Source organism: Antennarius striatus, chromosome 5, assembly GCF_040054535.1.
Source record: "Antennarius striatus isolate MH-2024 chromosome 5, ASM4005453v1, whole genome shotgun sequence".
Taxonomy (NCBI): Eukaryota; Metazoa; Chordata; class Actinopteri; order Lophiiformes; family Antennariidae; genus Antennarius; species Antennarius striatus.
In genome coordinates, this window is record NC_090780.1 from 24,199,441 (window position 1) to 24,222,218 (window position 22,778).

Here is a 22,778-nt window from a genome sequence, read left to right on the forward strand (position 1 = left end):
GTTAGCCAGTCATTACTAAATCTTTAAAATGGAAAGATTTCCAAAAAAGCTAAATCTGTGCTCTGAAACTTTAAATATGTTCTTTCTGCTCCTGTCAGCCGTCGTTCTCTTGTGATTTCAGCGGTTTACGGATGTCTTGCCAAGACAGGTGAAAAAGGAAGATGCAATGCCGAGAATAGACGAAGTGAAAACACGTATCAAAGTCTCAATAAAATCTTAATACAACGGTCTGGTTTTCAGAAGACGAGAAAAGCAAATTTAATATATTTAGAAGAACCGCTACGAGGCTTAAATGAAGTGTATAACTGAATATCATCTGCATAACAATGACAGAAAATTAAATTACTTATTCAGTTATTCATCAGCCGGCATAAAGCAAACAGCATCGGGCCAAGGACTCAACCTTGGGGAACTCCATTAAACAGATAATTTACTTCTGTTTGCATTGCTGCTGGGGATTTTGGGATATCCAGCGTTTGAACTAAGTGGACAGACGGATTTACAAAAACTGATTCAGTCTGATCTGGATCCAAGACTGTTTATTCAGGCATTAATCATTTTTTAAAAAAAATCAGCAAATAAGTAAAATCGGGAAAAAATGTAGTCATTTATTAGAAATTAATAAATAAATAAAAAAGAATAATTTAAAAAATGAATTAATGAATGATCAAGCATTTAGTGCATTCATGCTAAATCACTTCATTCAAAGTTATTGATCAGTTGTTCAATAATTATCAATCATTATTGTCCATTATAAGCTTTTGCTGGAATATTTTAACTAATATTTAATTTACGACATTAAGAAACAAACTAGTCAGTTAACCAATGTCAGAAATCAACCCAAACTATTTCTACTTCCTGTCACGAGTTTCATGGATTAAACGTTGATGCTGGGAGAACAATCAGAATAACTTGTTCTGTACTTTATTAATGAATGCATTTTCAATAATGTTTTGTTACCGTGAATCTATTTTTAATAATAATTTTTAATAATAATGTTTAATAATAATAATAATAATTAAACTTTATTTTTTAAGAGAGTACGGGAAGAAAAAAAGTCTTGTTTTCAGCTTCTTCTTCTGCATTGTGGGTCACGGGGGTTGCTGCGGGCTAATAATATGTTATATGTTTTTATTCTGATTTATTGTACAGTAACATGATATTATGCGGTTTTAACAGTTTACTAGTGATTTACTAGTAATTTTACTAGTGATTCCAGTATTTGTGGTGGACAAACGTAAAGTCGAGTTAAATCACGTACACTTGATTGAAAATTTTCTGTGTATTTTTGGAAAACTGTCCTATAATCGAGAATGACGTAACTTAAAATGTATATACCTGTAGTTGGATCAACATTCAGGATCCAGACTTAAAGCATCAGGCAGCGTCTAACGGTTCACTGGTTTACACGAGTCTGAACATGATGTATATTCCCGATCAAACGGTGACCTAAAAGCACTTGATCATTTCCCTCGGGGGCGCCGTCGGAACGCGACCATCCTGCGTCGATGAAGGAGTGTAAATACAGCGGCGGTGACACCTCCTTCCTGTTTTTTTTTTTTTTTGAGCTTACAGCTTGTGGAGAAAGTGGGTCATGGAGAAGTCATTCAGGGACGTGTTTTTAAAGAAGCTGCCGAAATGTTTGAGGGCAGTTTGAAAGAATAAAAGACGAGCGAGTCGTTTATCTGCTCTGCGGTTTAGATTGCTTCATTTGCACATGAAATGAGATGGCATTTCATGCCTGGATGAGAAGTTTGTATTTTTGCAGTGATAAGTGGATTTTTTACTGCAAAACACTGAGCTGGTGACTCCCAGCCTTAACAGCAGATGGTAAATGTTGGGATTTATTGTGTGGATTTAGAAGGATTTTATTGTGTGTTGCTATTTTAAAAACCTTATACAATAATGTTTGAATTCATTTGAGCTCTTCGCGGCCACGAAAACGACTTGTCTCAGCATTAACGTATTAGCCGTGGTATTAGTTTAGCAGAATTGTTTTCTGTCAGGGAATTTTCCAGTTTGACTTCTCACACAATAAAACACACAAATGAGAACGTTGTGAAGCAAAAACACTTTTGTGGTTTGATGGACCGTGTCTAATCGGTGCAGCTACTGAGTCTGACGGCACCGGAGGACCCGGCCGGCTTTGTGCCGGACCAGGACGGATGTTGTACGTCTTGCCTGAGGCTCGTGGACGGGTGAAGAAGCCAGTAATGTAATAACAGACCATAACGTAATAAACTTGACCGTTTTTTGAAATCTAATAGTGTAATAGTGTAATAACTGGCCAATAATGTCTATAAAATAAAATTCCTGAATTGATAACGTAATGACTGTTGGCTAATAATGTAATAATTACTGGATAGGGTTCGGTTTAGGGTTAAGGTTAGTGTTAGGGTTCAGGGTTAGGGGTGGGGGCTAGCGTTAGGGGCTAGGGTTAGAGGTGGGGGCTAGGGTTAGAAGTAGGTTTAGGGGTTAGGGGTTATGGTTAGGGCCTTTTGGGTAATAGTGTTATAAGTGGGGGTTAGGGTTAAGGGGTTAGGGGTAAGGGTTACATTTAGGGTTAGGGACTTGGGGTAATAGTGTAGTAAGTGGGGGTTAGGGGTTAGGGACTTTTGGCTAATAACAGAATAATTAGAGGTCAGGGTTAGGGCTACCGTTAGGGTTAGGGGATTACAGGTAAAGGTTACATTTAGGGTTAGGGACTTTGGGGTAATAGTGTTCCGAGTGGGGGCTAGGGGTTAGGGCTAGGGACTTTTGGCTAATAACAGAATAATTAGGGGTTAGGGTAAGGGGGTTACGGGTAAGGTTTACATTTGGGGTTAGGCACTTTGGGGTAATAGTGTAGTAAGTAGGGGTTAGGGTTCGGACGAGGGACTTTTGTCTACTGATGTGACACGTAGAGGTAGGGTTAGGGGATAGGGTCAGGGTTATGGTTAGGGTTCGGCATTAGGGACTTTTGGCGAGTAAGGTGGAGTTACAGTTAGGGTTAGAGTTACGGTAAGGGTTTAGGGTTTCGGGGTTTGGGACTTTTGGGTATTAACGTAGGGGTTAGGGTTAGTAATAAATTATCACGTTATTAGCCAAAAGTTGTTACGTTGCTAGTTAAGGACTTTTCATACGGTATTGACCTATTTCACTCCAAAAACAGGTAAATTTATGACGTCATTGCCTCTTATCACATCATTGGCTTCAACAGACGGGTTGTGGGGGGTTTTGGCTGAGGCTTGGACGCGTTGACACGCCCCTATGTCCTCTGCTGAAAATATAAATGTATTTCTATTCGCCGGCACAAATTACACGTCCATTAATTCACTCTCTCACACTCCACCGCCTCGACACTCCACCGCCATGATTGCAATTAATTTTTAAAGGGTGCACATGGCGCCCGCTGGTTCCCGCGCCCGCGTTGGCGTGTCGACCACTTCTAGAGGAATCTGGGATCAGGGATTCGTTGCCGGGGCCCGTCTAGAGCGGTACTTCCACCACTGATGTGGGTTTAATCCCAACGCGCCTCCTTCACATCCGATGTGAAGCGGCGTCGCTGCACAGCGCTCGCTCGTTTGCCGTGCGTTTCATCCCCTCCTGCAGGATTTGCAGAAATTTGGTGCACACATTTATTTATCTATCCTGCTCCGTTCTCCTCGGGGTTCCACGTTATTTATTGATCTGCGTTGGATTGATACTGGAGCGGTTCTGGGAGCGGGTTCGACGGGCCTGCTGAGCTTTGGATCGGCTTCATCTCCATCGTCTCCAGCTCAGCCGAGCTTCTTTTCAGGAGAAGAAGAACAAACTTGATTCAGCCTCCATCTGCTGAGCTCCACTTTAACACGATTGGCTGTTCACATCGAGGGGCGGGGCCAGACAATGATCCAGTCTGATTTGTATTGATGAAGATAAACAGATGACTAATACAGTGTTACTACAGTACTACTAGAGTACTACAGTACTACTACTGTATTAGAGTACTATTACAGTAGTCCTAGACAGTAATACTACTTCAGTGCTACTGTATTAGCTCTACAGTACTACAATTATAGTGGAGTACTGCTACATTGATGCTACAGTAATACTATACTAGTACAGCAATATTGAAGTCATACTACACTGCTACACTAATACTATAGTATTACAGTATTACTATAGTACTATAGTAATTATACTACTGATATCAGTCTGTGAGTTTTAACTGCACCTCTTGTCTAACTCCTGGTTTCAGATATTTCTACCGTGATGATGATGATGGTGATGATGATGATGATGGTATTGATGATGATTATGATGCTAATGGTACTGATGACGATAGTATTGATGATGGTATTGATGATGGTATTGATGATGGTATTGATGATGGTATTGATGATGGTATTGATGATGGTATTGATGATGGTGATGACGATGGTATTGATGATGGTGATGATGATGGTACCGATGCTGATGATGCTGATGATGACGATGCATCTGCACTGCAAGCAGAATCCTCCAGCATCAAAATGAGAAGCAGGAGAGGAAGAGCGAGGCGTCATTGTGCCGCTCCTCCTCCTCCTCCTCTTCTTTCCCACCACATCATTATCAGTCCTTGCATCCGCCTCCAAAGCTCCTGCACACCCGACAAGGAGCTCCTTTCATGAGGCTCTATGTAAATGAGCGCCGGCCTCTTTAGCGGCGCGGCGGCGGCGGCGGCGGTGGCGAGCTCGTCGAAGGCCACGTGTTCCAGTGAGGCCTCATGTAAAATGCAACAAAGACGGAGTCAGACCTGTGCTGCATGTTCGCCAGACGAGGAGAGAACGCTGTGAAAAATTTAACCACCCGCCGCTCCGCCGAGGAGCACCGGTGGAGACAGAGCAAATTAACCAAGCACCTCCCCAGCGGGGGGGATGGGAGGGTGGGCTCGATTGAACTTGAGTGGCCTTTGTGTTAGATGAATTATGGAGGCGGAGTCGTTTTTACCGAGCAAGCTGAGCAGCAGATAAAGTGCAAGTATCATGTGCTGGGGTTTTATCAAAGTTTTATTTGTGTATGGAAGAGCTCTCAAAATTCACTCTGAAGCCATTCTTGTGAGGCGAGGCGCCCCTCTGGGGGGGGGGGGGAGGACGACAAGACAGAACATCGCTTCAGGAGGAATGTTTTGATCATGACATGGATGCACTTCAGGGCTGCGAGCAGGAGTGTCGACTCGCACGAATCGATGGAAGTCGTCTTAATTTGTCACGTGAGGAAAGAAAAAAAGCGTTCATTGTGAGAATACACGATAAACGACGCAGGGGGGCGGAGACGTGACGGGGAGTTCGCCGAGGAAATCCGATGTTCTGCATTGGATGCTGGCGTGTCACATGGCAAATTGAATTTAAATTCAAAATTTGAATTAAATATGTAAATTTCATTCCAAGGAAGTGCTGACTCAGCGACCATATGATGATGAGTTTGATCAGATTAAGCCTTAACTCAAAAAAGTGTGAATCTGAAATTTTTTTTAAGAAAAACTGCTCCCAATGTGGAACGATTGAAATCACAGCATGTGATATTGAAACTAAAATAAATAAATGGATGAATAAAGACAAAATTGAAAGTAAAAACCACAATGAGAAGTAAAATAATTCACATAATAATAATTTTTTATATAAAAGTTATGTTTTTGAAAATTTTTTATGAAAAACTGAAAAGATTTTAAGAATTTTTTTTGGACAAAATTTCAAGAATTTTTTTAATCAAAACTGTTCTGAAAATTTTTTAAGAAAAGCTTGTTTTATATTGTTCGCAATATAGAACAATCTAAATCAAAGCATAAGATATTTAAGCATACAGCATAAGATAATTTAAATCACAGCATAAGATATTGAAACTAAAATTAATAATTGAATAAAAAAAATTGAACGTAAAAACCACAACGAGAAGTAAAAAAACATAATAATAGCATTTTTTATATAAAAACGATTTTTTTGAAAAATTGTTTTTTAAAAATTTTAAAAAAAATAAAAGCTGTTCTGAAAATTTTTTAAGAAAAACTGTTCCCAATATAGAACGATTTAAATCACAGCATGACATACTGAAACTATTATTTTTTGTCTTTCCTAAAAATAAAAAAGGCGATTATTTTAAAAAGGTGTCGATCTGGTGTTGTCCACGCCCCTTTTTGGGCGTGCCCCGTCCCTTTCTGCGATCATTGGACAATGATTGGCCTAAACCTGCCCAACCAGTCCTCACAGGAGCTTCATTGGTTGAAATATATGCAGATGACATGCCGTTCTTAATACAGTAATAACCTTTATTTATGAATAATTGAAAGCAAACTGGTTCTGCGTCTCGATGGATGAGAATGATAAAAAAAAAGAAGTAAAAAAACCCAAACAATAAAAAGCGAATTAAAGGCAGGAAACGGCTCCACTGCATCCCGTTTCATCCGACCTGACTTCAACCCTCAGGATTCTGACGTTCTTGTTTTTTTTTTTTTAAAAGCCTACAAATGAATCGCGCTGATGAGAGAACATTGGAACGACGACGTCTGGAGACACGAGAACCAATCAGGTGATCAATCCAGCAGATTAGCTGCATTATCTAAACCACTTCATTTGAAGAGAGATTAAAGCGCACCTTAAATGTGGCGCCAAAAATGGATCCGTAAATGACTCTTTAAATTATATAGACAATTAGGCTTTAATCTCTTTGTTCTGCATAATTGTGGGAAGGCGGCGTCGGCCCAGCAGGAGAAGAAGGAGCTGCTGTTTGTTTCCGTTGTCAGACCAGCTTTAAACGCTTCTCCTCGTAATACATTCCGGATCTTTTCTGCTTTGTCTCATTTCAGCGTCTATATTGGATCAATCCAGGTTGATGTTAATGTTTGATTCCAACAGGAACGACTGCCATTAACTTAATGTAGCATCCTTTTTCTTTGGCAGTTTTGTGTAGCAGTCAATTAAACCCTCTCCTCGTGAAGCCCCCGCCGCTCGGCGCGATAAGGCCTTAGCTTGTACGGCTAATTTGACATGCTATCTCTACACTCCTACTGAGAACAGAGAGGAAATTAGCAAAGCAAATTTACAGTTCAAATAGTGAGCCCCACCGGTGAGGAGCGCCGACCCCGACGTGCTCGCTCCTCAAACATAACAGGAATATTGTTACGCCGGAATAGTCTGCGGTAAATATAGCTCCTCGCAGGGCTGGAATCTGATTGGGTCAGGGTTCGGGTTCTGGTAAGAGTTAGGGTTAGGGGTTAGGGTTAGTGTTTGTTTAAGGGTTATGGGTAAGGACTACGATAGGCATTAGGGTTCGGGTAAGGGTTAGGGTTACAATAAGGGTTAGGGTTCGGGTACGGGTTAGGGGTCAGGGTTACAGTTAGGGTTTGGGTAATAGTAACAGTGTGGGTAGGGGTATGGGGTTAGAGTTATGGGTTAGGGATTAGGGTTACAGCTAGGGCCAAGGCTTTGGTCAGGGGTTTGGGTTACAGTAACAGTTAGGGTAGGGGAATGGGGTTAGAGTCATGGGTTAAGGGTTAGAGTTTGGGTCAGGAGTTTGGATTTAGGGTCAGGGATCAGGGCTCGCATTAAGGGTCAGGGTTACAATAAGGGTCAAGGGTTAGGCTTCAGGCTCGGGTTTGGGTAAGGGGTTAGGGTTACAGTTATGGTTAGGGTAGGGGTATGGGGTTAGTCTTAGGGTTCGACTAAGGGGTTAGGATTGGAGTTGGGATTAGGAGGTAGGATTAGGATTCGGTTGGGATTAGGGTTCGGGTTCGGGTTTACATTTACGGGTTAGCGTACGGAGTTTCAGTTCGGGTTAGGGGCGACGTAATGGACTTGATGTGAACCTTAATTCTCCTGGCTGCCTCACACCTACATCTGATTCCGTCCATCCATCCATCCATCCATCCATCCATCCATCCATCCATCTGGGACTCACCGTGATGGACCACGCCCTTCAGCCCGTGGATGATGGGGTCAACAGCAGGGTTATTCCCGCCCACCTGGGGAACACAAGAGACGACGTCATCATTCCGACTCATCGGTGAACACACTGACCTCTGACCTCTGTGGAGGTCAAATTCTTTGGAAGGTGAGTAAATATCTTTATCTATTAAAAAGTCTATTTAAAGTCCCGCCTCTCCGCCCTGGCTGTCTCCGCCCCTGCGGGAGGTCCACTCTGAGTATTTCATGCCACCTTCACTCAGGTGTGTTCCTGCTTTTCGCTGCAGGCGTGAAGAGGCCACTCGTGTCTTCACAAGTGTCCATTAAACTGGAATAACAAGCGTTATTGGCGGTTGGGGAGGCGTGTTCATGCAATCGGCGCTCCGCTCCAACGGCGGTTCAGTGGCCTCTGGGGTGCGTTCAATTACCGCAGGAAAAAAGAACAGATTCACCATGAAGGGGGAGAGAGAGAGAGATGGGTGAGAAGTAACAGAGAGGGTCGTCGAACAATCAGCAGCAACAAACAGTGAACCCTCAGAGGGGGGGGCGCCGCTCGAGGACGGCGTGATGTCACAGGACGACACGCGTGTTCGCCGTCCTCCATTATCAGTGTTGTCATGGAAGCAGAGAATCAATAAACACAAAAACTAAAGGACAGAACAGGAAAACACACAATCCCTGCACCCCAACCCCCCCATCAGTCTCCACTGCTGCGTTAGAATGAGGTTCATGATTAACCCTTTAATTCGGAGGCGGGTCCAGGCTGTTCTCATCTCATTGATCCGTCTTCATCGTCCTTCATCATCATTTATCATCCGTTCGTTCTCCATCTTTTTTAATCATTCTTCATTATTTTTTTATCGTCTTTATCATTATTCTTCATATTCCTTTATCATCATTTATCATCCATCATCATCCTTCCTCTTCAAACATCCTTTATCATTGCTCATCATTCTTCATCATCCTTTAACATTTTTTTTATCATTGTTCTTCATCATCTTTTATCATCATTCATCATCCTTTATCGTCGTTCTTCATCATCAAACGTCGTTTTTCATTCTCCGTCACTCTTTTTTCATTCATCACTATCATTCGTCATCAAATTTTATCATCATTCTTCATCATTCATCATCCTTTATCATTCTTATCATTCATCATTCTTTTTTCATTCTTTATTATCATTCTTCATCATTCTTCATCATTCTTTATCATAGTTCTTTATCATTCATCATTCTTCATCATTCTTATCATTCATCATTCTTTATCATTCCTTATCATAGTTCTTTATCATTCTTTATCATAGTTCTTTATCATTCATCATTCTTTATCATTCCTTATCATAGTTCTTTATCATTCATCATTCTTTATCATTCTTTATCATAGTTCTTTATCAATCTTTATCATAGTTCTTTATCATTCATCATTCTTTATCATTGTTCTCCATCACAGTGTATCATTGTTATACATCATCGTTCATCATTTGTATCATTCTTCATCATCCTTTATCACTTTATCATCCTTTATCATCATCCTCTGCTGCGTTAATGAAGATCATGAGGACGTTTGGTGTTTATTGTCTTTGAATTGTTTTTTTTTAAATTAAACAGGATGAGGAAATGATCTCATCTTGTCTGATGAACATTTCAGTGTCATCAGCGCAGTGGAGAACGACCTCAGGAGACGCCGCGGACCAGGCCCCGCCCACTTCTACGAACCCGGAAAGTAACTTATGAGAAGTGTATAAAGTTGAACTGTGTCGACGGCAACACACACACACACACACACACACACACACACACACACACACACACACACACACACACACACACACATAATCACCGGAAAAGCAGAAGAGGATGATAACTGGAAACACAATAAAGAGTGTTTTCAGACTGAAAGTGGGTGAGGAAGAGGAGGAAAGGAAGCAGATTAAGAGAAATGAAGGCAGACGGAGAGAAAACGACAGACAGAGAGAGAAAGGAGGACAGAGGGAATTAGCGTTTCATTATTAATGTTTGTCTCTGAAAGCCCACAGGCTGGTCCCCCGAGACGCCCAGCCACCAGGCCTCACATCACCATGTCCTACTCTCCTTCATCAAACCCCCCCATCGCTCCTCTGCCCCCCACCCCCCCTTCTCCGGGGACGAAGCAGTGACGAATCAGAGACTCAGAAAGTGGGTACGACGTGACGCGTCCTCATCTTTCTCTTAAACTTTTCCGTCCCTTTCCGACGCCGTCATCCATCAGAGATCTCTCATTATATAACACAGGCTCCGCCCCTTTTTGCCTTTGGCGTAATGGATTTCGAGTTTGGGCTTCTTTTTTTTTTTTTTTTGTTACTTGACCAGACCGGACAACCGGTCTTCACGTCCTCCTCGGCTCCGGGCAGAAATAGAGAAAAGGGATGCAGATAAACGACAGATTTATGAGTCTGGCAGACGAATAGATTTTATATCGTCGTCCATCTCGCTTGTCATTCTCCCGTTTCTCACCAGTAAACAAAGAGCCGGAGGGAGTGACCCATAAAAACATTAAAAATCACATCCCTGCACGTCCTCAAACGTCCCACGATTCGCGAACGCCTCGGAGGATGGAACCTGTCTAACGTCTGAGATTCTGACAGACGCCATGAAACGGATGACGGATGTTCAAAACCTGCACACGTTGCAGTCATTTGTATTTATGTTTTATTATTGTCTGTTTATTCCTTACGTAGCGTCATAAGGGTCGACGTTATCCCTCGTCTGCGATCGTAAAAACGACATTACTGCGAACATAAAGGAAACACTTTACGGCTTCCTGTCGGCGCCGACGGTGGATCCTCAGGCTGAGCGATGGCGTGGAATAAGTAGGGCATCGTAGGAGGGAAGGGACGGACGAGACGGAGGGAACGCTTCCTCGCAGCCGACAGCAGATACTGATGGATTCAAAGGAGTCAAGAGGAGTCTGCTAGATCTCCTGTGGGAAGACTGGGAGGACTGGGAAGAGGAAGAACGGCCCGGTGCGGAAACATTCATTCATTTTCATTTCATCGTAACCCTTTGGGGAGATGTTCCAGACACGTCGCCAGGGCATCGTGGAAACACACGAAAAGCAAACGACGACCCACTGCAAAATCATAAAGTCCAGCAAAGTTTGGTTGGATTTATGTTACTTTTGGTGGGAGGGGCCAGAGGAGGAGGGTGGAATCCCCGTCCTCCTTTGATGAGCTCGTACTGCTGGTGGCCACTAGAGGCGCTACGGCGTTTTCAACCCTTTTCAAGATGCAACAACATTGGCAAAGCCAACGTCCTGACAACGACTATCATTTGGTTTTAGCACAAAATCCCACTACCGGCTACCAGCTCTTCACTGCTACTATCTGCTAACTGCTACTAGCAGCTAGCGGCTACTAGCTGTAGCTCTTCATCAGTACGGCGAGGCGTGATGAAGGTGCATCGGTTCTGAACTGGCCTCCGACTCAAGATGTGGACTTACCCTCATGCACGGCTAACAGAGGCGGTCCCGTCTGGCGCGTTTAGCTGAATGTGGGTCGATCGGGGAATGAAAGCACGATGATTCGTGTTTACGGCGTGTTTACGGCGTGTTTACGGCTCCGTCAATCGAGCGTCGTGGTGGTGATGCAACGCTGGGTGTCAAAACGAGAGATTCCCAAGGTCGACTGAGCTGCTGGAGCCGATTTGTTCGGTAACACCAGTGTGATAATTTAATTAATAGATGACATAGAGGCAAGAAATGTCGTCGCTGCAGAAGCACAGTGATGGACGTGGGGGGCCTGCAAACGACGGGCAGCGCCGCCAGCGTGGAGCCAGAATTAAAATGGGATTAAAACCAACACGGCGGGTAAACAGGAAGTAGTGGCTTCTACGAAAACCCTGAGAGGAGCCGTCAGAACGGTCTGTGGTTTCTATCGTGGTGGAAACAGAGATCTTCAGTCGTGAGGATGGGGAGCACATCAGCTCCACCACAGACCAGGAACCCCCCCAAGATGGTCTGACCCGTATCCAATCAGAACCCGAGTTCTGAGCACTTCCTGTTTCCAACACGTACACTATGAGAACTAAATGTCCTAGGTTTGGAACGATCTTTGAGCAGAAACTTTGGAGTCGATCTGGATTAAAAAGTGGTTGGAGGATGTTTCCATGGTTACCGTCGGTAAGCTGCCATTAAATCCAAAGTTCTTGGCGGTTTTGAATGAAACCTGTGAGCTGCTGTTGGGTCGATCTCCGGTTCTGGGACGAGAACAGATGATTAAAAGTTGGAGAGGACCCAACAGCCGTCAGCTGTTTCCTACGTGAGAACAGTTCCGGATCGATCCAGATTCTGAAGGGATGTGAACACATATCAGGACGGAACACGGACACGCGTGTCGGTTTGCGGGTCTGGACCTCGATCCCTCCTGAGTTCAGCCACTCCTGAGGAAACGGAGGACAAATTAAGACTGAAGCCCAAACTTGTTCAGACTGTGGAAGCTGAGTGGGAGGACGCTGGAGAACAGAACAGCCTGCAGAGGACGCGTTTAAACACACACACACACACACACACACACACACACACACACACACACACACACACACACACACACACACACACACACACACACACACACACACACACACACACACACACACACACACACACACACACACACACACACACACACACACACACACACACACACACACACACACACACACACACACTGTGTCGGTCCGTGTTGGTGAATCCGTCTCAGAACTCCTCCAGAGAGGAAGCAGCTTTGGCTGCACCAGTGGGTCTGTTTTATTTTGAAAAGCAGCCGCTTTTCAAAATAAAACAGACCCTGTTTCCAGATGCAACTCATCCGTCTTGTGGTAACGACACGTCGTTGTGTTACACAAGCGATGCTCCAGAGGACGAATCACCCAGACAACCTTTTTCTGGATTCTCATTACTTTAAGGGACGCTAACCGACAACCTTCTTCATCCGTCCTCTTCTTCAAACGTCCCCTCACGACGTTTCTGATTGGTCCAATCTGAAGGTGATCCGTCAGGTTTTCACTGCGTTCATTTCCTTTTATTTCACTTCAAGCCGAAAGACGATGACTGATGGCTGAACGCTAGTCCTCTCTAAGGTCTGCAGGTCAACCAGGCAACACTGGAAACAAAGGCAACACCAGCAACACCAACAACACCAACAACACCAGCAACACCAACAACACTACGAGAAGCACCGGCAACAACACCAGGAACACCAGCAGCAGAGAACCAGCACCCAGAGGAACCAGGAGACATAAATCATGAAGACTTTTCAGGGTAGCAATTTAGCATGTTAGCACTGCTGCCGCCACCGTGGTGCTCTCTCTTTAACTCTATGACATCATCACGACAAGAGCGACAGTTGGATTAGTTGTTGCAGCGAGACGACTGAGGCTGTGTTCACTTTACCGGTCGGCGTTAGCTTAGCATTTACCAGCCAACACTGGCATCAACACAGATGCTCATTAGCATTATGCTATTTAGAGGATGAACCCAATCGGATCACACGACAGAACACCTGGTCCTACCTGGAAGAACACGGCCATGGCGGCGATGATCCTCCTCTCCCTCAGCGCCGCTCCCAGGCTGTCAAAGTCGTCCGAGTTGTACATGTAGATCTGCATCTGTGGGACACGGACAGGGCGAAGGTGAGGAGGGGGACCACAGCGATGCTGACATCGCCACGGTAACGGCACGAAACGTACAACATCTGCTTTGTTTTAAATGCGTAGGACCAAACAGAGCAATAAAATTACATACAAGAGAACCAGGATGTAGTAACTCCGCCTAGTGTTACCCCCAAGATATGACATCATCAACTCGCTAGTTAGCATTTTGCTACCAGACTATATTTCATCTCACAGATATGACATCATAACTTAGTATTTTATAAAGTGTATTTGTCTTTGGGTAAAAATAGTGCACCCACATAAAGCTGAAAACGCTCGTTGGTCGCTCGAGGCTAACATGCTAACCTTTCGAATGAATCACTGTGGTCATTTTGACTTGAGACCTCCAGCTGAGCGGAAAATTGAAAAGCCGAAAATTCCAATTACTATCTGAAATGAATGAAAATGAAAAGAAAAATCACCTTGAATAAGTCAGAAAGTTGTTTATTTAGCCTCTTCCTGTCTGGACCTTCACCTGAACCTTTAGCGCTTCCCCTTTAGCGCAGCTAGCCCTGACTGTCCTTCACCTCCACAGACATAAACACACATTTATTACAGAAACACACCTTTGTTAGTTGAACTTTTGTCGTTTTTCCGTTACACCCGGAGTGTTTCTAGAAACTTTAGCGAGTTTCCTCCCCTTCATTGGTTTAGCGGTTCAGGAGCTAAAGCCGTTTTAATTTGAGAATGTCACTTGGAGAGCTTTTTTTTCTCTTATCCAAAACACACATCCGCTGCAGCGTTTTTAGCAAATTAAAATCAGCCGTAAGTCAAAAAAGGAAGACAGACAAGAGCAATAAAGGAGGGGAGAGTTAAGGCGGCTTTTATATCCACTTAGACCGTCTTCATATACCTCTCACTTGTCACTGAGATATTACCCATGACCTTTCGCCTCCTCTGTTTGGTTTTCCGCGGCGCCGCCTGGAGACACACGGAATTCAAATATTGTTCTGCTGAGAGCAGCACCTGAGAAGAGCCGCTGCGCTAATACGTTTGGAAACTGTTCAAATGCCCACCAGAAGGAAGAAAAATCCCACATTACACATTTCTCAAAGTAATTTGAGCGGAAAAAAACAAGCTGGAAACGCTGGGAGTAAACAGCTCAGGGGTGAGTTTAGCGGAGAAGGGACTCAGCAGAAAACCTCCTGTTCACCGTTTCCACACAGGTCAGAGGTCAAAGGGAACAACAAGTTGGATTAACTGAAGGGTGAGAGCTGGAAAAATTTTCCAGTTTCAGGTTCACACAGTGAAACAGTCCAGGTTCACACAGTGAAACAGTCCGGGTTCACGCAGTGAAACAGTCCAGGTTCACACAGTGAAACAGTCCTTCCGATAAACCCTGAAGTATTTCTGAAGGTGAGGTCACATGTCCATGTGGGCGGAGCCTCTAAATCAGAGATAATCACTGGTTCAGGTGGAAGAGTCAGTGATGATATCAGAGCGAATCCACATATCATTAGTGTACTAGAGTGTACTAGAATGTGTACTAGAGTGTCTCCTAGAGTGTACTAGACTGTACTACAGTGTGTACTAGAGCGTACTAGAGTCTGTACTAGAGTGTGTACAAGTGCACACTACAGTGTTTACTTCAGTGTGTACTAAAGTGTGTACTAGAGTATACTAGAGTGTGTACTAGTGTGTACTAGAGTCTACTAGAGTGTTTACTAGAGCTAACTACAGTGTATATGGTTGCTCTGAGTACAGAGAAGGCCAGAGGGAGCTGCATTGTGTTTTTGTAGATCTGGAGAAAGCTGATGACAGGGTGTCCAGAGAGGAACTGTGGTATTGTATGAGGAAGTCTGGAGTGGCAGAGAAGTATGTTAGAGCGGTGCAGGACATGTATGAGGACTGTAAGACAGTGGTGAGGTGTGTGTAGGAGCTGGAGGTAGCAGAGATGAAGATGCTGAGGTTCTCTCTGGGAGTGACCAGGATGGATAGGATCAGGAATGAGTACATCAGAGGGACAGCACATGTTAGAGGTTCTGGAGATAAAGTCAGAGAGGCCAGACTGAGATGGTTTGGACATGTCCAGAGGAGAGATAGTGAATATATTGGTAGAAGGATGCTGAGTTCTGAACTGCCAGGCAGGAGGCCTAGAGGAAGACCAAAGAGGAGGTTTATGGATGTAGTGAAAGAGGACATGAAGGAAGTTGGTGTGAGAGAAGAGGATGAGAAGACAGGGTTAGATGGAGGACACTGATTGGCTGTGGAGACCCCTGAAGGGAAAAGCTGAAAGGAGAAGATACTACAGTGTGTACAAGAGTGTATACTAGTGTGTACTAGAGTGTATACTAGTGTGTATTAGATTGTACTAGAGTGTTTACTAGAGTGTTCTACGGTGTGTACTAGAGTGTGTACTACATTCTATACTAGAGTGTGTAGTAGAATGTACTAATGTACTAGAGTGTGTACTAGAGTGTGTACTAGAGTGAACTAGGGTGCACTAGACTGTGTACTAGTGTGTACTACAGTGTGTACTACGGTGTGTACTACAGTGTGTACTACAGTGTGTACTACAGTGTGTACTAGAATGTGTACTACCGTGTGCACTACCGTGTGTACTACAGTGTGTACTACCGTGTGTACTACAGTGTGTACTAGACTGTACTGCGTTATGAAGCTCCTCTGGTGACTGGTTTAAACAACAGTAAATACTGCAGCAGTGATTTCAGAGCAGGTTTTCATTGGTCAGTGGTTCAGTCACTTCCTGCTGCCTCCAGACAGCGATGCCAACACTGCTGCTGCCCACACACACACACACACACACACACACACACACACACACACACACACACACACACACACACACACACACACACACACACACACACGGACAAAACAACATCTGGTACTTTAACAACATGTGATCCTTAAACAACACTGGTGTGAAAACACTGCATCAACACCGGTGCTGCGCTGCGCTCCACTTTGCTCCTGACATACGATGACGCAGGATTGTTTAATGGAGTTAAACGACACCGAAGAACACAAAGACCGTAACGGGGTGCATTGTGGGTCTGCTGCGTGTCGTCTGCAGCCCGAAGTCAATAATAATGAAATAGACGTGGATGATCTCTCGCTGCTCGGCGGGAATCGACGAGATGATGGAGCTCACACGCAGAAAAACCGTCCCAACAGTCAGGTGGGAGTCGTTGTCATGGCGATGAAGCGGCATGTCGCATGCAGGCGAACGTGCGTGTGCATCCGTTGAGCACACACACACACACGTATGTGTGTGTACTCAGAAACTGTGTTCGTGCGTACATGTGTTGACATAAATTGTGGTGTCGGGGAACACATTTCTGTTGGGCCATAGCGGTTCTGGGTTTTTTCTCCTTGCCAAGATCAAGACTGCCAATATCACTTGTGTAGCATTTTCTCCAGCTGGCTAATCCTCACATAAAGAGCATCGCACACATCACCTTTTAATCTACTCGCAGAGTAAACATTTGTCAAGCAGCCTGCTATAGAGTCAGTTATAGCCGACAGCTCAGCTGGGACCACAGCTCCTCCCAAACAGGTATTAATTAGAGCCATTGTTGGTGGAAGCCGCATCACAGCCTGTTTAAACAGATGTATTTGCACTAATGATGGGATGTGTTGACATGAGGCGCACAAAAAAAAACAACCCTCATTTTATTCTGCTGATGATAAAAACTCAACGTTGGAACTCTGGTCAGACGTTTGGTTCTCCTGACAGAACAACAAACCGTTTTCATGTCGCAACGCTGGTTCCTAAAGAATCAATCAAACTAAACCGGATCTCGTTCTTTACAACGTGTTAGTGGATGGATACGACATCACTGAGACCGGATCTCGTTCTTTACCACGTGTTGGCGGATGGATACGACATCAGTAAGACCGGATCTCGTTCTCGTTGATGGAGTAAAGACGTACCTCGTGTGTCCTTGTGACTTTTGTGTTTCTTTTCATTCTTTATCATCGTTCATGTAACTTATATATAATTGATTATAAACAAGTAAAGTCTGCATGTCCATTGGTTGATTTTTTTTCTCATAATATTAGGGGTTTGGGTTTTTTTTACGAGGCTTGAACAGATAAAAATCATTTTAGTTACTTTAAATGGGGAAATGTTTGACTTACGAGTTCAGTCGTGGAACGGATTGAACTCGTATCTCCAGGTTCTACTGTAGTCTTGCTCCTACCATCAGTAGGTGTTTCAGAGAATGATGCAATCTTGAATCTTTACCAAGATTAAGACTTTATCATCGTTTATAGAACAGAACCACTCAAGGAATCTACTGCGGAGGGAAACTTGGAGGTTGTGTAAGTCGCTGCCAGTCGGTTCTGCTGCCAGCTGCTTTTGTTCTTGCCAGTCGTCTTCTTTAACTCCGGTTCATTTTAAACGCGCTACAACTTTGGAGCTTCCATCAAATGTGGAGGTCCAGAGAGCAAAACTGTTCAGAGGCTCCGAGCTGGCATGAAATATGAAGTCCACTGCACTAATTAAACCCGTCTCCCCAAACATCTTTGGTCCAGTTGGCACCGAACTCCCCAAATGACTTCTTCAGAATCCCCTCCATCAGTCCGGCCAGATTCTTGCCTCCACCGAGGAGGGTAGATTTCACCGTCTGTGGCTGCATTTTCCAGAGGGGTTACAGAAAAAAGCAACAAAACAACTACTGGAGAGGAGACTTTGACAGTTTGGACACATCCAAGGGAGAGACAGGGAGTCTATCGCTGAAAAGGGGACAAAGATGAAGCTCCAAGGTAAAAGGAAGGTGAAGAAGAAGGATAGTGTTCCACCAAACTGGGTAGAGGGAATGGGAATGGGATGGGAAGGAAGATTTTGGAAAAATTAGATGCTCCTGTTGTACCAACGTGGTCAGGAGAGCCAAACAGGAAGTTGACGAAAAGTTGATAGTCTTTGGTTTAGACTAGATCTTCCTGAATCGTTTGAAACAGGACTACGTTATGATATAGATGTAAGATTTTGGCGTTTTGTCGAACAGCAGGAGGAAAAAAAAGAGGTAGGACTTGTTCTGCATAAATAAGTCATCAAGTCGTCCGTCTTCCATCACTCCGCCGGTGCTCATTAGCAGCGCCGGGATCGCATTTACACGCCTCATATCTGTAAACGACTCCATCCCGTTGTAATGGTTTCACTCACAACCGTTCACGTTTGCCTTTGGAAAGTCTTTGAACCGAGTCACCTTCCATATCAATACCCCCCCCCCCCAATCCCGCCCCCGCCTGCACCGCCGTCCCAACCACAGCTCCATCATAAGTCCGTCAAATCCCCCAGAGCTCCGCCCCCACCTCGACGTGATTCCTATGATCCACCAAGATGGGAAAACGGACTCATCAATAACCGGAGGCAGGAAGGCTATCATTTAGCGATGGATCGAGGGTAAAGAACGCCGGCGGGGTAAACGGAGCTCCATGGAGGTAGAGTAGCCCCGCCTCCCCCTCCCTCGGTGACCAGGCGACCCCCCGCCGCTCCAGATGCTGGAGGGTGGTCCATTTCTCAAAAGGTCCGACGAGTCGGAATCAGGAGGATGATGGTCGGGTCAAGGCCGACGGCCAGAACTACAAGGTCCCGCCTCCAACGCACAGGAGGGAACCAATCAGAGCGTCCCAGTGTGTGTGTGTGCTTCCTGCTTGTCGTTGCCCAGGTTATTAAATGTGTGTGAGGACGGATCATCAAACACAGATGTGATGGTGTGTACTCAATGAGATATTAATATGGCGGGGGGGGGTAAGTACAGGAGATATGAAGCGGCTACGGTGATGAATCAGGCCGGCGCTGCCGTCGACACCTTAATGCATCATTATTATAGATGATCTAAGTGTTTTCTGAGGGGGGGGGGGCAGATTTAAAGATAACACCCCACCTGGAACAACAAGAATCCACTCTATAATATAACACTCTATTATACCTGTCGTCTAGCCGCATCATGTGGGTGACGTCTGGCCACGCCCACACACACACACACACACACACACGACCGCCGTCTTTTCACAGACAGGTCACCACCCCCCCCATCCGCCCCCACAGATTATACTCATATATGATTATTAAAAAAGCAGATCTTTGGAGGACAGGATGCTCTCCTCCGTATGGGGGGGCGGAGTCTCTGCAGAGGAGCCAGGTGGTTCGTCCAGACCCTCCAGGTGGAAACGGAGATTTATTAACGCCGACCTAAAGGACGCGTGGGCGGGAAAAAAATAACATTCACTTTCACATGGGGAGGAGAAATGAGCCGCGACGCTGTGAGTCAGGCGGCGGCGGCGGCGGCGGCGGCGGCGTCTCAAACCAAGGCTGCAATTTTCAGTCAGAATTCAAACGCTTGTTTGTTTCTGAACAAGTTTGACTTTTGGCGAAATAAATAAATAAAAAGGAGCTCATTTTGTGTCCATAATCAAACAGTAGCGATTCTGTTTTGATGCTTATCAAGCTAACATGACAAGTGAGCCCAGCTGGGAGCTAGCGCTGCCTCGTTAGCCGCCATCGCCTCGTGTGCGCCGCGTCTCATGTTCAAAGGCAGCCCAGCACGCCGGTCAGTCGGATGGAACCTGTGGGATTCTGGGCCGAGCGTCGGATTTGTACATGCAAATGATTTCCTGAGAGGAAAAGACGCTGCGAGGATTGGATGTCACGCCGTCAGCGCTAACACCTGAGGCTGCAGATGGCCAGGAATGAAGATGATGAGGATGATCAGTCGCCGTGTGGCCCCGCCCCTTTGATCCGGCCAGGAGAGGGGAAATGATGGATGTTTGGATGAGAGGTGGAGGAAAAGATGACATCATCAAGTTTCACTATGGATTGAAGAATGAGGAAGAGGAGAAACGTTTGGGCTTTGAGATTCAAATTCCCGCCCCTTTTTGGACTGAAAACCCCGCCCCTTTTTGGAGTGAAATTACTGGACATGCTAGCAAGAAGACAGACCCTACACTACTGGAAATATCACATATGCCCCTCCCCTTTTTGGAGGCATTTCTTCCTCCATTTCCTTTGGATGAGTACATGACCCCCCCGCCTACACACACACACACACACACACACACACACACACACACACACACACACACACATACACACACACATCCAAGGGGCTGACGGATGCGAGGTGTCGCGTGAAAACAGGACGCGCCTCACGGCGGCATCAAGACGGCGGTGTGACACCGCTGCTCCCCTCCATCTGAACCTCGCCACGGGGGGCGGAGACTTCCTCACCCCCCCCACCACCACCACCACCACCACACCCCCTGTCGCAGCTTGAGAAAGGGCGTCCATCAAAGAAGGTCACGTGACCCCCACACAGACACTGCCTTTCATCAGAGATGGCATCACGGCGACGGGGGCCGCCATGCGTCCGTCTCATCCATCTTTTGAAAAGCGAAGCGACGCTCCGAGAGGCGGCGCCGCCAGTCGGACGAGGCCTTTTTCAATTTCGTGAGTTTTTCATTTAAAGCGGGAGGAAAAAAAAAAAAAAAGGAAAAGGGAAAAGGTGGTGGGGGTCGACCTATCAGCAAGCCAGATTATTAAAAACGTTTCGGAGCGGCGGTGGCGGCATCTGTTCGCCCTCTGGGAAGCTCCGCATTTTAAAGAATAGGCTTTGATGTCATTGAGGACGCGAGCGGGAAATATGACATTATGTTAGGGATGGCGTGCGTTGCTCTTCCATAGGGAAGATGATAAATAATAAACAATCCAAACGGGGGGGGGGGGGCGGCTGGCCGTCATCCGTTATCCGTGAAGGTTTAATGGAATGTCGGCGGGTGAGAGAGAACAAAAAAAAAAAAACGGAGGGTAATAAATGAGACGGGAGCAAACGGCATGAAGGCAGGAGGCGGGGTGTTACAATAAGAGAGAGATCTCCATGGATACCGTCACTAATCAGATCAGCAGCACAAGCCCCGCCTCCGTAATGTGGTTAGCAGCGCAGCAGCAGCAGCACCGGCGTTAGCCTGCACCGCTAGCGACACCCGTCTGTCGGAGAGGAAGTCTGGTGGGGCCCGTCTTCATCCCGTCGGATGCTCGTCTTCATCCCGTCGGATGCTCGTCTTCATCCCGTCGGATGCTCGTCTTCATCTCTTCATGTTGGTCTATTTTTTAACACTCTTCTTCTTCTTCATCTGTTTTCCACCTCTCATCCGATCTTAATCCGACACAAACCGATGAACACGTCGGTCGTCTCCTTCTGATTTCCTGCTTCCTGAAACAAACACTTCCTGTAGGCCGGAGGTCACTGAGGTCACATGTTCACGGTGTCTGGAAGGCGGGGTCAACACCTCGGCCCCTCCCCCCACCCTCAGCATCTCCATCCTTAAAGCTCCGCCGATGATGTCGCCGATGAGTCACATGACGCCCACCGGAGCGACCCAACCGACCGCTCCATCCCATAATAGTCCCTCTGACTCAGCCGTTACCGTGTCAACGTCCACACCGCGACTGTGTTTTGTCCTTTTTGCTTTTGGATGGAACCGGATTATGTGGGGGGGAAAGTCACATGACCAGAATCAGGAGATGTGAGTGGACGATCCTTTGATCCTCGTTCATATAAAAGTATTGATCAGTTCAGCACATCTGGGACCGCCGATCAATACCTACGATGTAGTCCTGCCTGATCGGAGACTTCTATCAGGTTAATCCAGAGGTGATCGCAGCCTCACGCCGCCGCCGCCGCCACTCGCCTCGTGACAGACGGCGTCCGCCGGACGCCACATCACCCAGAAGTCCCTGATCGTTCCACAAATCCGCCCTGTAAAAGTTTTACGACGTCGGTTGAGTGTTCGTGATGAACGACGGCACTCGTGCCGAGAACGCCGCTGATGCTAACGGGGTGGCGGCGAGAGGCGTGTGTGTCGTTGGCGGTGAATTTAGGAGCTCGCCGCTGATTAAACTCGCTTCTAAACATCTGCGGCGGTTTGTAGAAGCGGCGCCGCACAACAGTCGCAATGCCGCCGCCGCAGCCGCCGCCGCCGCGCAGACAAATAGCGCCGAGGCAGGAAAACGGCGAGTCGGCGTTATCGTTATTCATCTGATGATTTAGGGGCCGGGAGGAGCTTTCCATTTCCCGCACAGCAAAGGTTGATGGGAAATAAAATCCCATTCATCAATGACACGTCTTTATCTGTGATACCTGCGGCAAAGCGAAGCGAGGAGGTGTGAATGAGGGCCCCCCACCTCCCCCCAAAAAACCCCGCCCCCCCCGTGGCGTGTTCATTT

The 22,778-nt window shown here is 45.9% G+C and overlaps 1 protein-coding gene across 2 annotated transcripts in view; it reads right to left on the bottom strand.

The window, feature by feature from the left end:
• Nucleotides 1–22,778, bottom strand: part of LOC137595772 (receptor-type tyrosine-protein phosphatase gamma-like) — a 170,200-nt gene that overhangs the window by 34,269 nt on the left and 113,153 nt on the right. For both annotated transcript variants that reach the window (XM_068316045.1, XM_068316046.1), the window contains exons 5-6: nucleotides 13,445–13,540; nucleotides 7,894–7,957 (exon numbers count right to left, since the gene is read on the bottom strand). In XM_068316045.1, the coding sequence (XP_068172146.1) occupies nucleotides 7,894–7,957; nucleotides 13,445–13,540 (160 nt within the window). The remainder of the gene's footprint in view (nucleotides 1–7,893; nucleotides 7,958–13,444; nucleotides 13,541–22,778) is intronic.